Source organism: Chanodichthys erythropterus, chromosome 11, assembly GCF_024489055.1.
Source record: "Chanodichthys erythropterus isolate Z2021 chromosome 11, ASM2448905v1, whole genome shotgun sequence".
Taxonomy (NCBI): domain Eukaryota; kingdom Metazoa; phylum Chordata; class Actinopteri; order Cypriniformes; family Xenocyprididae; genus Chanodichthys; species Chanodichthys erythropterus.
This window is the reverse complement of record NC_090231.1, coordinates 26,478,022-26,495,848: the sequence shown is the minus strand read 5'-3', so window position 1 is coordinate 26,495,848 and position 17,827 is coordinate 26,478,022. Positions and strand designations below refer to the sequence as shown.

The window sequence follows — 17,827 nt, the reverse complement described above, 5'->3', positions numbered from 1 at the left end:
ATTGGTTGTTTGAATTTGTCATTTTGTCAATTACTGGCAGAAAATTAATGATCTAAATTGATTTAATTTCATACAGATGAATTATAGACAGTCAGGCCAGTTCTGAATCCAGAAAAACCTATTAGAAGTTCCATTTAAATTAAAATGAGTGCATTAATCCCTGTCAATTAAAGTAGTGATGTCATTGTCTCAGTGTTCCTCCTCATTAATGAAAAGGTGATTCATACCAAACAGAGCCAAGCTTTTAAAGTTTTCTCCTTAAGAAAGGGCACGAGTTAATAAAAAGATCAAATTATAGCCTATACATACAGTACATAATAGCCTATAGAGAATGTGAAGCTGACGTCACCCCGTGTTGAGTTCTGGGTATCCGTCTTGTTTAGACGCCATATTAGGAGGACCGCACTGCCTTACTGCTAGTGAGTTTAAGGCGGCATTTTGGTTTTCTGTCGTGATTGTGAAAAAAGTCACCATTGTAGTGACATGATCATCGGCATCAAATGAAATCATCATTCAGGGAGAAAATTGGACAATGCAGTTGACAATGTTTCTCCTTTTCTATGTGTAAAAACACTAAGGGAAGCAGGTTGAGGGGGGGATGTCGGATAGCAAATCCATTAATAATGTCACTGATTAAACCCACAATGATCACATTACCAGTGATCAATTTGCTGAGTGTTTTTGAAAGTTTTTTTTATTTTGTTTGGTTTAAAATTACCTTTGCTAGTCAGCTTGTGAATTAGCAGAACTTGCACACAGCCACTACAAAACTGTTCACAAGTTGCCTTCTAGAGATTTGAGTTTGGCTGTCGTGTGTTGAAATAAATGCATAAAAAAAATTAAAAAAACAACTGAATGCGACCCACTATCTCTGATTCCCCTCCGTGGCCATGGGAAAGGGAATATTTACAATGACATCCATAAATCAGAAGCAGAGGGAGATCCTCTTAAGATGGAGGTGCCGCCCCACATTGCAACGCAGGGTGATGTAGCTTCACATTCTCTATACACAGTAATTCATCATTCGAAGAACAATAGAAACAGTGCTGATTAGTGCTAAGCATCTATGTTGTTTAAAGGTCTGAAGTCATTCATTGAACATCTGTGAATATACATCTAAAAAAAGTGATTATTAAAGAGATAAATATAAAAAATGTAGTTAAACAAAACTGTACATTACATATTGATGTTTTATGTCATTTTAGTACTCCTCTGTAGCCATTACCACTGAACTCTTAAAGATAAGCAGTGATGATCCATTATAGTGACCCCCTTTAGGTCCACATGTTATAACATGATGTTTTAATATGAAGAATTGGAGATTTGTATGCCAAATGTCAAAAAGGAAATTTGTTTTACCTATGCATAATATTGTTAAATGGAACGTCTACATCTTTCAGGCTTGATTCATGCAGTATTCATTTGTCGCTTTGTGCAATTTTGATTCAAAACTCTGACAAAGCAAGAGCGCTCAGTTCTGATCGTTGTGCAGGATGTTCCAGAAGCGTGTTTGTTGGTTTTGTTTGACCTTTTCTGCATATTGCACTGCAAAGCTTAAACTCAACAATATTTGATCACCTGGTCTGGAACATTAGTACAAGCTCCTTCGATGACCTTCTACTCCTGTATTTAAGAATAATACAGCATTGCGATCTATGTATATGAGCTCATCCATCAGAATGACTTAAACTACACAGTATGTGTTTTTATAATGCTGAATAACATTCATTATTTAACATTTATCATTTAACATAATTTAACCATTAATGTGTACATCGAAAAGCATCTTTATTCCTGTAGGCTAATAGTTGTACCGTAAATGCTGCTAGGATGAAACTTGTGAAACAAAATTAAAACTCTATTGAATACTCAATGAAAGCTGCTTTGTATTGCCATCATTCTCTCATCATATAATCATGACTTTAAGACATTTTATTTTTCATCAATTCCATCTCCAGTGTTTTGTGAGATTAAAAATGATAACATATTCATAATGATAACTTTATATTGCTTTTTGAACCACTTTTTCCATGGTGTAATGTCTCCACATTTCTCTGATAATGACTCTGTGGGGACGTGTGGCACATGAGTTTGATTATTTTATGAACAGGATCATTGTATTTTATTGCTCCCATAAAAGTCAGTGTTTTCCCTCATTTTCCTAATGGTCGCAGTGGGCCTTTCCGTGATTGAAGGACATGGTAAAAGTGTGATTAGGGGAAATGGAGCAAGGCTGAGGAGGTTCAGTATACAAGGGAAAGGGGAGGTTGAGAGATAAAGGGCAAGAGAGGTTGGCTGAAAGACTAAACTAAACCTCAATTACACTGACGAGTGGGGTTGAGTTATTAAGACCAATTATGTTTAAAGTGAGTTCTGCTGAAACTCTTTGAATCCGGTCATGCTTTTGAGGAAAGAATTTTTATTTTTGGCTGTCCTTCCCTGGCTACATTATAACATTGCTTGTGCATTTTCTGCTCTGTTGTGTAGATGGTTTGGGAGAGTGGCTGTGTGGTGATTGTCATGCTGACACCTCTTGCTGAAAACGGCATCAAACAGTGTCATCAGTATTGGCCTGATGAAGGGTCGGACCTCTACCACATATATGAGGTAAAGCACATCTGGAAATGTATTTTATTATTATTATATTATTTCAGGTTTACCTTTTACCTTAATATAGATTTTCAAACTTGACAGCCTCAAATGTATATTCTGACTAATTTATGTTTAATCTTTAAAAATGATTAAGGCTGTTTGTAGTGTAAAATCACACTCTCTTTATGTTCTTGAAGGTAAATCTTGTCTCAGAGCATATCTGGTGTGATGATTTCCTGGTGCGCAGTTTCTACCTGAAGAACGTCCAGACTAATGAGAGCCGCACAGTCACTCAGTTCCACTTCTTGTCCTGGATGGACCAAAATGTTCCAGAGTCTGCTAGAACCTTGCTGGACTTCCGCAGGTATGTGTCCAGCTACTATATTTCACTGGGATGTTAATGCCAGAATGTCTACCAACTGTTTTTTTTTGTTTTTTTCCGTTAAAGGTTTTGACTAATATACTAATTTTCCTCATTAGTTTTTGTTTACTGACCTTCTTTTGACCTTCAGCCTATGTTTTAGAGTGAATAGAGAGTATGCTTTTGAAGAAGAAAAAATGTAGCCCTTTAGTTTAATTATATATATATATATATATATATATATATATATATATATATATATATATATATATATATATATATATGTGTATATATGTGTATATATGTGTATATATATATATATACAGCTATGGAAAAAATTAAGAGACCACTTAACATTGATTTCTGAACTTGGAGTGGTCTCTTAATTTTTTCCATAGCTGTATATATATATATATATATATATATATATATATATATACCAGATCCCTATATAAAAGGCGTAAAACTAACTTTTTGCCACACTTGCCAATGGCCAGTGACTTTTTACCGGGCATGAATCCTTATTAAAGTTACAAAAGTTATTCAGTCAAGAGCAGTGAGTGATTTTTCTTCGTCTTTTGTTGTTTGATTAACATTAAAAACAGACAGCAGCAGGAATATTAGGCTACTGTCATTTTAAGAGCTTATGCATGGGTCCAGTAAACTAATACACGTTTTTTTCTCAACTGTTTACATTCACTTAAGAAATTACTGACTATGTTTAAGAGGATACTTGCCAAGACGGGTATTTTAACATTATGACATAGGGATAGTCGTGGCCTAATTGTTAGAGAGTCAGACTGGTAATCCAAAAGTTGTGGGTTCGATTCTCAATACTGGAAGCAAATGACTGAGATGCCCTTGAGCAAGGCATCTAACCCCCAATTGCCTCCAGGCTGCCCACTGCTCCGAGTGTGTGTGTCTACGGTTTGCAGGGTGTGTGTTCACTACTCCTAATGTGTGTACAATAACTGGCTTACCATACTTGGCCTTCACATGTCACTTTCACGTTTTCACTTCACTTATTTTGTTTAAATATGTCTCTTCAAGTGCAAGAAGACATGAAGGAGAACTCAATTCAGTAATTACGCGCTGTCTGAGATGCAGATTTCTGGGTACACGCTTTGGATGTGTGTGCATATTAAACTTCCCACACAGCGTGAGTGACGAATTGAGTTCTCTTGGTCTTCTTGGGCTTGAATATTTAAATTGTCAAGGCTCAAACTTTTGTGACGATACAGAACTATCCTGAGGATCATTCACATTTGTTCACGTTAATGTTCTCACAACACAGCATTGTTAGTATTCATAAGAATTTTACCAACAACTGCCGATTGACACCGTTATATACACTCGCCAGCACAGCGCTAGGAGCCAGTAAATTTTAGGCCTCCCACATAAGACTCCCTCATTTTTCACCTGCTGTGAGCTTTCTGAAGAAAGGCAATAGGCCTCTGGGGTACAACCTTAAAGAAATTTAACAACCCTGGTATAGGTGGATGTATACCTGCAATCCATTTTGGTCTTCCAGTTTCGTTGTTCATACTCAAGCTGTTGTGCTGTTACATTTAGTTTATTAATTCCACTACTTCACCATATAATGTTTTCCCCTTTTTAAAGATATGGAGAGCGGTGCTTTAAATTTCAAATAGTTCTCCAAATAGCTACTAAACACAGTGTTTGTCTTGGGGAAATGTCTTATTCTTTTAAATATGCAGGTGAATTAAGAATTACCTGTCATGAGATTGAAATTTATGTGTTAACATTTCTATAGTGTCAGATGTGGAGTGCTGATTTTGTTTTATGGAATCATGGGAAGTGTGTTGGATCATATGCACAGAGCATTTAAATCTGGAATGCTGATATTGGATCTTGTGCCCTGATAAATAAGATATTATATGAATAGGGTGGTTCTGCTCCTCAATCAGCAGTCTTACTGATGATTAACATATGGTCCTTGGTTCTGAATTAGCACTCCTATTCTGAGACCCATCTTGAAAAATGTCCTTAATATTCTTTTCACTTTAGGGAAATTCTCCCAAAGTTTCAATGACACCTTGAGCATTGAGTCATGAGATGGTTTTAACCCCGGTGCTTCTGTTTGACTTGCTCTGGTTTCTGATGCCATTCTGAATATGTCCCCAAAGGCCTGTGACACAGTCTTGTCTCAAACACTGCCATGACTCACACTGAATCTGTCAAACGCTCCTCACTCACCTCTTGTTTTTTCGTTGGCCAGCTAATTAGCGGTTGCCAGTGTCATTTTTGTGATGTTGCAGCTAGTTATATGAGCCCAGTTGCATAGTCACAAAAGTGATCATTGGAAACTGTATCTCCTCTTCCAGGCCCTTGATTTTTCCTTGCCTCCCCTCCTGCATCTCTCATTTACCAGATCTCCCTGTTTCTCACACTCACCCACCCTTTTTCTCTGCCCCTCTGTCTTACCCAGAAACACGTTGCTGTCGTAAAGTCCCTAATGCATGATGATCCCCTCTGCACTCTTTCAGATCTGCCACATCTCAAACAAAACTACTCAAAGAATCACCTTTATTACATTTCTTGTGTAGAAAGCATCACACTTTATTTTATATTTCTTTCAAGGTCCAAAGTTAATTAATGTACGGATCTAGAATTCAGTTATTTTTTTAATAGAAATGTATTTTGCGCTATTTTTATTAAAACCATTTTTATTAAAAAACTCCTACTTTAATTTTTATGGCTTAATGCAATGAATATTTCACATTTGTATTGTTAAAAGAAAGAAAAAAAAAAACTTAAGGCATCCTACTGATGGTCATTTTTCCACACTATTAAAAATTTCTAGAAGATATGCAAGTCATGAGAATTGTTTTTTATTAATAGTTTTTCATAGTTTTTTTTTAATATTTTAATCGAGCATGGCACTTACATCAGCGTGGGTCAAATTGCCATTCTTACACTTTTGACTTAAACCATGTAAAATGCTGTAGTTCCTTATAAAGTTAAAGTTAATAAATTCTGTTAAATAAAATTCTCTCCAAAGCCAATTTTTCTTGCAGATGGTTGTTGGCGAGTGTTAATTTTGGACCCTGCTTTCTAAATAACATTATATAAATGTGTGCAGTCTGGGCTTTAGAATTGAAAGTCGTCTCATGAGCATTTAGATCTGATCCTAAAAACCTTTTTAGTGTCTTTTGTGAAATCAACCTTGAAGTATGAACAAAGCAGGGATTTTTTTTCTTTTTGGATGAGATAAACAATATGAGTTAACACAGGTTTCCATGGCAACAACACCTATGTGCCTTAAAATCCTGCAAGGCCTTATGGTTTTGCAGGCATTATAATTGTGCAAGGTTAATGTGTTTTGGATCGTGACACATAACCACACATCATTTTCTTAATGGCTTGTCACAATGTGGGGGATTTAAAAACCTCCCCATTTGTTTTAATTGTTTGGCATGGACCCTTTTTGTCTGTAAATGATTTTGATAGACTCATGTAAGAAAGTCCTAGTTATTTTCTGGTTGAAATAACATGTTTATATCAAAGGGATAGTTCACCCAAAAATGAAAATTCACTCATTTACTCACCCTCAAGTTGTTCATAACCTGCATACATTTCTTTCTTCTGTTGAACACAAAAGAAGATATTTTGAAGAATGTGAGTAATCAAACAGATGATGGTAGCATTTATTTCCATAGTAGGGAAAAAATACTATGGAAGCCAATGGCTACCATCAACCGTCTGGTTACCCACATTCTTCAAAATATCTTCTTTCAACAGAAGAAAGAAACTCAAACTCAGGTTTGGAACAACTTGAGGGTGAGTAAATAACAGAATTTTCATCTATCTCTTTAAGAAATGTCATATGTTCATATATTTCCATGTTTATAACAATTTCTAAAATGGCAAATGAATATGTCCCTGATCTAATAATTTGCACTTCATATATTAACGGTCTCTTTTTTTTCTGTCATTGCAGAAAGGTTAACAAGTGCTACCGGGGCAGGTCTTGTCCAATAATTGTTCATTGCAGGCAAGTACCACAATAATATAAAAATGCATTTATTAGTTAGTTGCACCAGTCTAAAATACTAAGACTATATATGCATGTGTGTGTGTTATTCTTAATATTATTAAATTACTGGTTTTTAGCCTTTTTGGTAAAAATAAATGGAGTATTCAGTGAATGGTATCTGTGTGACTGATTAAAAATGAATGCCCTTTGCCATGAGTATGAACTAGAAGAATATGAGAGTCTATGTAAACTAAAATATTTGTCAAATGATCTTTAACCTCAGGGGTTAACCTCAGCATGTTGTGCATTGTGGGCAGGTTTCACAGCTGTAAGGCATGTTTGAATAATTCAGAATGATATCAGGGGAGAGGGAGGAGTTTCCCTAAATAATTTTCTCTTCTTTCCCAAAACCCTCACTTCAATGTGTTTTTTCTGTGTGCTTAAACCTGAGCAACCCCAGAAAGTGGCATCCACATGCATTCATTCAGTAATACACTCATGATAATCAGCTGCATGTCTTGAAAAGTAACCTTGATTTCAAATCAAAATCAAAATGCTCAGCTGCGTCTGAGTTTGGCTGGTTCTCGCAATTTAGTAGATTGCGTAGAAGGTAAAACATGTTTAAAATGTTTTTACAAGTCACTTCAAATTCTCACTGTTCAGACACTCAAAAAAACTGTTTAGTTTTTGCTCTTAAAAGAGCTGTGTTGTATTCTTTTTTTTTTTTCTCTTTTTTTTTGCAAATGCAGTTTAGTTCTGCAAAGAACAGGAAAACAAGACAGCATTCGTCTTTGACAGAATTATTGTGAATGCTGAAGGATGATGCAACAGTCAACAATGCGGCTGAAACACAACAGAGAAATGAACGCTTTGTTTTCTTTTCGGCAGGCACACACTATAATGCTCATTCAGGCAGGTCTGCTCTTTTCTCAGAAGTGATAACGGGTTTCTGTCTTCATTTGCAGCGATGGTGGTGGAAGGAGTGGAACCTACATCCTGATTGACATGGTTCTAAATAAAATGGCCAAAGGTAAGAGCGCGCGGCACAGATGAGAAGGTGCTGTCACCACAACACACAACATTTCACACAGTGAAGCAGAGATGTTCACAAGTCTTATCTGGAGTCCGGGTCAAGTCTTGAGTCTTTTGTCACGAGTCTGAGTTGAGTCTCGAGTCATTAAAAAAAAAAAAAGATCTATTTTTATCCTAGTTGTATTATATAGACAAAATAATATGACCTTTCTATCATATGTTTTGTTTGTAATAAAGATCCTATGATGTAAGGGATAATGTACATCCAGCTTGTTACTTTATAATCCATAACAATGTACAAAACAATTGTCCTGGCAACACGAGTAGTTATTTTCAATACAGACGGCGCCAGTGAGTTTCGGTTTGTTATACAGCAGTTTGTTATACAGCTTCGTTGTTATTGACGACAGTCATTATCAGAAAATATCAAACCTCGGAACGTTTAAGTCAATAGAAAACTGTACGCATGCTGATTGCGTTAAAATATGATTAGCATCTCTTTCTCTCTCTCTCTTATGGACACACATGCTAGGTTTAAAGGCTAGATTTTTTTTTCATATTTTAACAGACTGGCGATCCAAATGAGCCATGCAGCTACACCTATAATAGCTAGCTGTGTGAGTTAAAGTAACTAACCTTTGTGGATGCGATGTCTCATAAAATTGGATGTTGTTGTTCCGGTGTCTTTAATTGTTTTCCCACATTCTGTACATTTGACGATCTGACATGTTAATAAACCCAAACAAAAGAACTTATGGCATGGTGGCTCTCGTCATGTTTCATGGGACTCTTATGACATTTCGGAGCTTATGCACAATATATGGACACACGTAATCAAATTCTATGACAAGAGTCCGATCTACGACGACACGCGGAAATATATGTGATGCAGCTATTATTAAGCCATTCAAACAAAACAAAAATTCTTTATTATATCAGCAGTTAAGGGTAAAACACTTGAGTTGTTTTTAAGTCTTTTGTGTCAAGTCAAGTAAAGTCTGAAGTAATTTCAGGTCGAGTCCGAGTCAAGTCTGAAGTCTATTAAAATGCGGCTCGAGTGCGACTCGAATCCGAGTCCCTATCTCTGCAGTGAAGGTCTCGCCATGCATTAGGAGATGATTGTGGTCTTCAATGAAAGGTTAAGGTTCTCAAAAGGCTAAAAGGCTGAAAGTGTGTGAAAAGCATAGACATTCCCCCTTATGTGATACTGCATTTCTCCCCGTGATTGCTCCGGTAAGCAACTGCGAAGGTTTCAGCTTTGCTTATTATGATTGACTTTTCACATGCAAATATTAAACATCGAGTGCTGCATAGAGTTTACCAAGTCATGTGAATCCAGCCACAGACACAAGAGGTGCCTTCATAACCTGTACAAATCATTTCTCCGGCACCGACACCATTCTTCCTGACCCCATCTGGTGAGGTCACCCATGCATTTGCCTCCCCCATCCTTCTCTGCTCTGGTCACTGGTCCATCCCTACTCCTGACCCGACCATGGTCCGTAGCTTTTACCATAATGGGGGATCAAAGGGCAGATGCCAGGGAGAGAGTCGCCGCATTTGTGGCTCTTTCCCATGCTGTCAGGCCGGGAGCCTCGGCCCTCAGCACCCCCCTCCATCTCCCTTTTGTCTGCTCTCTGGGAAGCAGGAGGGGCTCACAGGTTGCCCACTTTCCAGTGTTCACTTGTGTGATCAAAGCCTTAGAAAGTCCTGAACAACAGAAATCTCCCTCTTCCATTCCCCTTTTTCTTTCTGCTGTTCTTCATGTCTTCCTCCTCTCTCTCTCTTGCTCCTTTTTTTCCCTCAAATACCCCGTCGTATTTTTCTTTCGCTTTTCTTCATCTCTAGGAATGAATTGTAAATTAGCGAAGAATGCTGTTTTAATTCCAAAGGCTTTTCTTGTTAGATGCCCCCTCCTTTGCTCGCTCTCTGTCTTTCCCCCTAAACTTTGGAATCTTGCACTTCTTAAGACATGAAAGTGTTGGAGTACTTTTGAGGCTGGAACCCCAGCTGCACTCGCTCCCTTTCAGAAAGCATCTATAAGGATTCCCGCTTTTCTCATTCCTTTGCCCTCAAACTCTCCAAAATCTCTCTCTCTCTCTCTCTCTGTGTGTCATTCTGTGCAGAAGGAAGGGGGTAGTCTTTCTTTTCTTTTTGAAGAATGAATGAATGAGAAATAAGGCCTTGTTACACCTCTCCTCTCTCCTCTCATTTATGAGGAGAAACAACAATGAACCTGTAGAAAAAGTCATTCAAGCTAAAGGTGAAAGGGAGATTTCTTCTAATCAGCCTTTTCACTCTTCCCGCCATGTGAAAATTTTCATATTCACTTTCACATATTTTGGTTCAATCAGTGGTGACCTTGTAAATTCATATGGACAAGAACAACAGCTCTACATAAGTGCTTTAAAGCTGAAATTTGTAAAATGTTTGCAGTAAAATATCCAAAAACCACTAGGCCAGTGTTATATATTTTGTTCAGTTGAGTACTTACAATATCCCAAATGTTTCCAACTATTTGTAAATCGTGAGAAAATTGCTATTTTAACCAAGGCTCCGGGACGTGTGAGGAGTCGCCTGTCAATTGCGTCATACCCGCGTTACCCTCGGTTTCTGGTTTATTTTGTAGAAACCATGGAAACACCAAAGACGCTTTAATACATTACATGTTTTAATAGACAAGGGAACAACTGTTTGGTTACATTTATAGACAGAATACTATTGTTATATAGCTCAACAGTTTAGTCTTATTGTTTAAATTTATTGTCTAATTTTCTTGATTTTTTTGTGAGTACCATGCTTTACCATGCCTCAGAGACAAACAATGTTTTCTCAATTTTGTCAATTAGCTAACATAGCATAATCAGATGCTTTATTTTTAGTAACAGTAATACAGCATTTTCTCCATCATACAATATGTTTATCAACACAAGCCATCCAGCATTTAATATGATATTCTAAAATCGATCTAGTTTACTGCAGTGTCTCAAACAAGTGTTTCACAGCAGCCACCGAGTGAACACACAGAGTAACGTTATAACATAATTTTCAACACACTCAAATGTATCTAATATGATAAACAGAGCTGCGTTACCTCATACTCATGACCGGAAAAGCGGAAGCGGCACCGGCGACTGTGACATAATAAAAGTTCTGCTGCTTGTGAGGTGTGGCCTCGTTCAACTCCCACAACACTCGGTCCTGCTCTGCTTCATACTACAGTAACATTAATAATCTTATCCATGAACATGATTTCTGCCTGAGTCCTATACCGATTTATTTCCACCGGCTGTGAGGTGAACACTACATGTCCCAAGATTCCATGCTCAAACTTGGTGTCATCAAGCTACACCTTTGTTTTGAATAGGTGCCCCCTAGCGAATGGAAAAACTACATAGTGCACCTTTAACTCATGTAAAATGTGTGCCGGTTCAGTGGCTGTGTTTTCATGAGCTCTACTGGTATTAAAACCACAATCTCAGAATCTCCTAATGTAAGTGGTGTGTGTGTTACAAGTAAAATGATCTGCAGGCTTTGGCTATCTGCCAAATATAAAGCATCAAAGAGTATAAAATCAGGAAATTTTTCCAGGTGACCTACAAAATCTAAATAAAATTATTTTATTCAAGTAAAAATATATAAGATAGCATCAGTCAGACTAAACTCCTTGCACTTTTATGCATTTTTAGACATACATGATAACTATATTAGCATCCACACCAGCAGACGATATTGTTTTGTTTATTCTAAGTGCTCTGCAGTTTTGTCGTCCGTCACTTTAAATTCTTGAGCTCTTTAAAGTTGGGTGGATTTTTATTGGCTGCCAATGTTTTTATCGCTCATCAGCTGGAAAATAAAACATTCTGAAAGTGACGATATTGTTTTTCTTTGCCGTTATAGTTGTGATGTGGACTCATGCCATTCTTTTATAATTAGAATACATTTTAGAACAGTATATCGTTATCATTATTATCCTTGATGTGAATGGGCCTTCACTCTTTATATACTGTATAGATTAGATTTTTATCACTTGTATTATTGTATTCATTTTTGAATGTAGTTCTAGAATAAACTGTGAAGTTGTTATTTTGTTCTCTGAAGATCCTTTCCATTTCTTTAATGTGAACTAAAAACAAGGTAGAGAGACAGTCTAAAAGCTTTGTCCAACACTGTAAGGGGAATGTAATTCCACAGAAAAAGAGTGAGCGCTGGAGAGAGTGAAAGATGATATATGATTACACGCAGTACTTTGAACTCATGTTATGTGGCTCTGTTGCAGGTGCTAAGGAGATTGATATTGCTGCTACACTGGAGCACCTGAGGGACCAGAGATCAGGCATGGTACAGACCAAGGTATGGCAGCATGTAAAACTCTCTGCTTAAAGAACAGCATGGAAGTCTGAGATGATGGATGTTAGGTGTTTAGGGTCTCTGATAAAGATGTTGTACTGAAACCAGAAAGAAAAGAATTTCAAAAAATCTTTCAAAAATCTAAAAATAAATGTAGGGGTTTTTTAGTACTTCTCTAAGTACTCAATTTGGGTATGTCTGAAATTGCAGATAAAGCCTTGTATTTGGTGCATTTTTAGGTTAGATGTCTCTTTCATATAACAGTAATTCAATATTAATGCCAATACTATTATTCAGTTTAATACCATGCTAACTTCATCATCAGAAAGTAAAGTTCAGTCAGTTGCCCCTTAAGCAATGGAGCCATAAGTGCAATTTCACCTGCCTTCACCACCTTTCATCATCCTGAGATGTCCTGACCACACTGCTACAAATTAACATCGATTTCTAATCTAAAACCACATAGTCAATAAAGCACCAAAAGCCAAGCTCGAAAACAAGCAACCATGTTTATATATATATATATATATATATATATATATATATATATATATATATATATATATATAATTACAGCTGCTGTTTATAAAAGATAAAGCCCTGACTACCATACCTGATTAACTACTGTAAACTGAAAAAAAGATCTGCAAATCTATTTTGAGCATACTAAAAAGAAATGAAGGTGGTATTATATAAGTTTTAAATATTAGTAGTATATTAGCTCTCTATTAGGTTATTTTTTATAAATTTTTCATATATTTAGGTTAGTACATTTTTTGGAGCAATCAACCCTCTTTTTTGCTTGTTTTTTTTTTTGGGTTCATTTATGGTGTGCAACAAATTTGTAATACCAGACAGTGAATTTTGATTTACCAACAACCATCAGAATGTAAATAGTAATGATAGAGTGATGGAAAAAAAAACTTGCTGCATTTTTTTTAGCTAATCTGCATCCTTATCAGGTCCTAGTCACATTTTAGATATCATATCATATCAAAACTTTATTAAGGATACACATGGTTCAGAAATACAATACAACAGTACAACAGACCAAAAGATAGATAGATAGATAGATAGATAGATAGATAGATAGATAGATAGATAGATAGATAGATAGATAGATAGATAGATAGATAGATAGATAGATAGATAGATAGATAGATAGATAGATAGATAGATAGATAGATAGATAGATAGATAGATAGATAGATAGTGTATATTTTTGATTTTCTGACTGTGATGCAATGCTTGGCTTACTAATGTTTGGATCTTCCTGTTTGTGTAGTGTAATGTAATTATAATCATGTAATTGCTCTTGTACACCTTAGGACTTGCTGTTATGTTTTGAGTCACCTTTAAATTAACCATAAACATTTTTATTTAAAAGAAAATAATATATTAATGTATTTAATTACTTACATCAAGCCTAACATAACATGTTGTTTTCAAGTTCTGTTGCTTGTTCTGGACTGTACAGTACAGTAATTGTGTTCTTTACTATACTGTCCTGCTCAGTCAACACTTCATCTCTATGTTGCTCCAAAAGGCAGCATGTGCTTAAAAGATGCCCCCTCGCCCGCCACTTTTAGAACACTCTCAAATCAGGTACTCGTGTGTGAAATTGGTCTGCCTCCTAAAATCCATTCTACCCTCTCCATGGCCCAGAATAGGAATGTTTTGTGCATTAGCAGCTACACGAGCTCTCCGGCTTTTGTTTACCTTGGAAGAGAACCTCATAAACAGCTTGACTGATCAGATAAATATCCACAGCAATTCTTCATCATGTCTGGAGAACATCGAGGCATTAATGTGACACCATCTAGTGGCAAGACGGTCACATTTACACGTTCCCATGCAGTCGCCTTTTTCTTTCCAGATCACCTTGTATATGACAGTGAATGATATTTGTGAAAATTGTCAAATCTTTCTCATGCATTTATGGTCAGCTGCATGCATTCGGTGGTATGTCTCCAGCACAAGCTATTACTGCTCCAAAGTGAAATAACAGAATATTTATTCATGCTGACCTCACAAACCTTTACCTTCACTTTACACTGTTTTTTTAGAGACTAATTTTTGTTGGTTCAAAATACTGAAAAGTGCATGTAAACGTTAATTCAAGAGGGATTTTTATCCGTTTCTTGTTTTGTGAAGCTTTGCATCTAACTTAACGCCCACTTTAGCCTGGTTTATTCCGTGGCCTGCAGTGGGAGGCTTGAGTTTCAAACGTTAGTTTTGAGGGTCGCTCTTCAGACAATGATCGATCTTCACAGGGCGGCCCTCGGGGAAGAGACTGATTTTGAGTCATAGTTTGAACAGAGCACATTGAGTCACACATTCTCTGCAGCTTTAAACACACACATCTACACAAGGAAGAGGCACACATGGCGTTCTTTCTTCGTCTCTTCTGACTGTTCTTTTTTTTTATTATTATTATATTCTCTGGCATCTAATGTGCTTAGTGTAAAATGTTGGTGTTTTTCAAGTACTTAGCTTCCACTTTCTCTCCTTCTGTCTTCAGGAACAGTTTGAGTTTGCGTTGACTGCTGTAGCAGAAGAGGTGAACGCCATCCTGAAAGCTCTGCCTCAGTGAAGGAAACTTTCACAAACACTTCCAACCTTCTTCTTCCTCTCTTCTCTGTGTAACCTGGATGATAATGAAAATTGACACAATTTCAAGCTCTATCCAGATTCAGATGCATAGTATTGCATAAGACATTTCTTTGTACTTAGTGTGTGTGAAATTCTATAGCATTGAAATAATTGTTTAGAACGATATTCAACTAGCCAACCAGGCATGCAATCATAGATTGTATTTGCTGCTCGAATTGGTGTTTACATACCCACTAGTTGTGCATATGAAATATCTGAAATATAAGTGTTTGTGTGAAGCAGATGTGATCTTAGCGGTGTTGTATTACACTGTATTAGTCCACTGCAGTTACGTTCTTATACAGTGAGTTCATGTAACTACACTTAATAGTTATGGGTGAGCAATACTAATGTGAAAATGAGAATACTACAGTATATTACAGTTCTACAGTTGTGATCTCTTTGGAATCAACTTTCGTTGTTGTGATATATTGTTTCTAGATCAACTAATAAACAGGTTTTATTACGTATAGATTAATTGGTTATACATACAGAATGAACCATGTGATTAAAAATGGTCTGCCAAAATGTAATTGTACATATTATTTTTGTGTGTGCGATATATAAAAGTAACATAATAAATCTCAAAATGCTGAAGCTCGAGTGATAATTGCATTCATGAATCATTTTGTGTATAATGGATGGAGAAAGACAGGATGAGAGATCTTGTACTAACAGTTTTCCTCCCATGTTTTGTCACTCAGTTCTCCTAAATCTGTTAATTTGGAATATCTGGAGGTAAACGGGAAAAAAGGACCGTTTTCTGTTTTATTCATCCTTCAACAACTAATACACACTTACGTATACATAATACAAATGTATTATTGTTACAATTTATTTAGAAACTTTTCGCCTAGATGCATACATAAATATTCACACCTCTTAATTTCCTGTCTGCAGTGCTTTTATTGACAGCGCTTGTGACATCCATGTCCCTTCCTGCTATTTCTGTGTGTTGATTTGCATTCCATTTGCATATGTATCTGTCGCTTAACCTGCGTCTTATCAGTATGCAGCCAATCTGAATGTAAGGGGGGCATGCTAATCATCTTATGAATAACTATATGGTAACCATAATTGTGCATGTTTAATTGGTCGTCATCAGAGGGATACAAGTTTATTAGAAAAAATTACGGATGGTAATTGCTTCCTGCAGCAACTAGAGCATTATGCAGGATTGTGATATGCTGTCGTCTTCTGTTCAGGGAATTCATATTTCCTGGTATCGTTCAGCACTGCTAACACGATTAATTATTGCGTTTGGCGACAACTAGTTTAACTCAAGCTGATTTTTTAATTAACTTAGTTTCACTATCATTTATTTTAAAATTCATCCCTTTAGATTGTCCTTGATCATTTGCATTCTGATTATTCTCATCTGTTCCAAGTTGCTTAAATCAGAGTGTCATTATCCATTTTCTTTTCTCTCTTACGGGAAGATATCTCATTTTTACCACCACAATGTCCGTGTGTCAAAGAGAGGTATTACTGTTAGTACCATTAGTTCTAAATTATTCACTTTCATTACATTCACTGACACACTACAACTGCAAATAATGACCTATTTGCATGTTTTCCTTGAAATTGACAGCTCAAAACCTCAAGTGACCCAAAAACATCCAAAATTCCCCAAAACTTAGTTTGCAAGTCATGAGAGTTGATGTTAGGTGTCACTGATGATCACTAAATCAAACAAGTAGCATCAGAAATGCTGTTTTATGGAATATATTCAGAGCGGAGAGATGAAACAGCATTCTAATTGGTTTAACACAAGTTAAATCAGTACATAAGCATTTGACTTTTAGTGATAACAAACGACCTTGGGTGTTTCTGTACTAGTATGTAAGAGCTTTACTTCTACCTGCCACTACATTAGAGGATAAAAAGGAAACTAGAAACTGCAGAAAGACATAAAGCTACACTTTAACTCCCACACTATCAGATAGAACTATCCGAATGACTAATCAGTTCTTATTTAAAATACTTTGGGAATTTGTAATGCAGGCCACAACTTGTTAAATATGATTGAAGGCAGAGATACACTTGTGGCACAAGACTAGAAGCAAAGGTAAATTCTTTATTACTAATGTTTTTTATACAATTTATTAATATAATGTCTTTGCCATACCTTGATTTTAGGTAGTTTTGGGCTTGAATATAGTTGTTTGCAGAAGTGATAAGGTTGTTAGAAAAGTAAATCTATCAATTAAAAGTGTAATTATCTAATACAAATGTGAATGTTACAACATCACCCATGGATATTCAGGAAAGGAATTTGTTAGGAAACAACATTATTATATGCCATGTCTGTTCCATGTTTTGTTTTTGTTTTTTAATAAATGCATAGAACTCCTTGGTTCATGTTTAAATGTATGTTATGTATTAACATATTATCAAATTTATATTATGTATATAAATCGCTTCAGATTATGATACGACTTTTAGTTAGGAGATTTGCTTTGTTCCTGTCAATTAGTCTCTCCTCTAGTTAGTCTTGTTTACCCTTGTGTATTTAAACCCTTAAGTTTCCTGTATTTATTGTTTGGTGTTGTTCAATTATGGATGTTCCGTCAGTGTTGTCCTCAGTTCTGTTCCTCGGTTTTGATGGGCACTCGAGTTAAAGACTCGGACTCGAGTCGCATTTTAACAGACTTCAGACTCGGACTCGGACTCGAACTCGACCTGAAATGACTTCAGACTCGACTCGGCACAAAAGACTCGGAATATTTTAAAAACGACTCAAGTATTTTACCCTTAACTACTGATATAATAAATAAAGAATGTGTGTTGTATTTAAATGGTTTTATAATATCTGCGTCACATAATTCCTTACGTGCGTGTCG

At 36.2% G+C, this 17,827-nt stretch overlaps 1 protein-coding gene across 1 annotated transcript in view; it reads left to right on the top strand.

Moving 5' to 3' along the window:
- ptprn2 (protein tyrosine phosphatase receptor type N2) overlaps positions 1-15,193 on the top strand; it is a 218,961-nt gene extending 203,768 nt beyond the window's left edge. Inside the window, exons 18-23 of the mRNA XM_067400639.1 lie at positions 2,488-2,607; positions 2,790-2,956; positions 6,915-6,968; positions 7,916-7,980; positions 12,262-12,335; positions 14,854-15,193. Of these exons, the coding sequence (XP_067256740.1) occupies positions 2,488-2,607; positions 2,790-2,956; positions 6,915-6,968; positions 7,916-7,980; positions 12,262-12,335; positions 14,854-14,925 (552 nt within the window). The 3' untranslated portion in view covers positions 14,926-15,193. The remainder of the gene's footprint in view (positions 1-2,487; positions 2,608-2,789; positions 2,957-6,914; positions 6,969-7,915; positions 7,981-12,261; positions 12,336-14,853) is intronic.
- Positions 15,194-17,827: the final 2,634 nt, after the last annotated feature.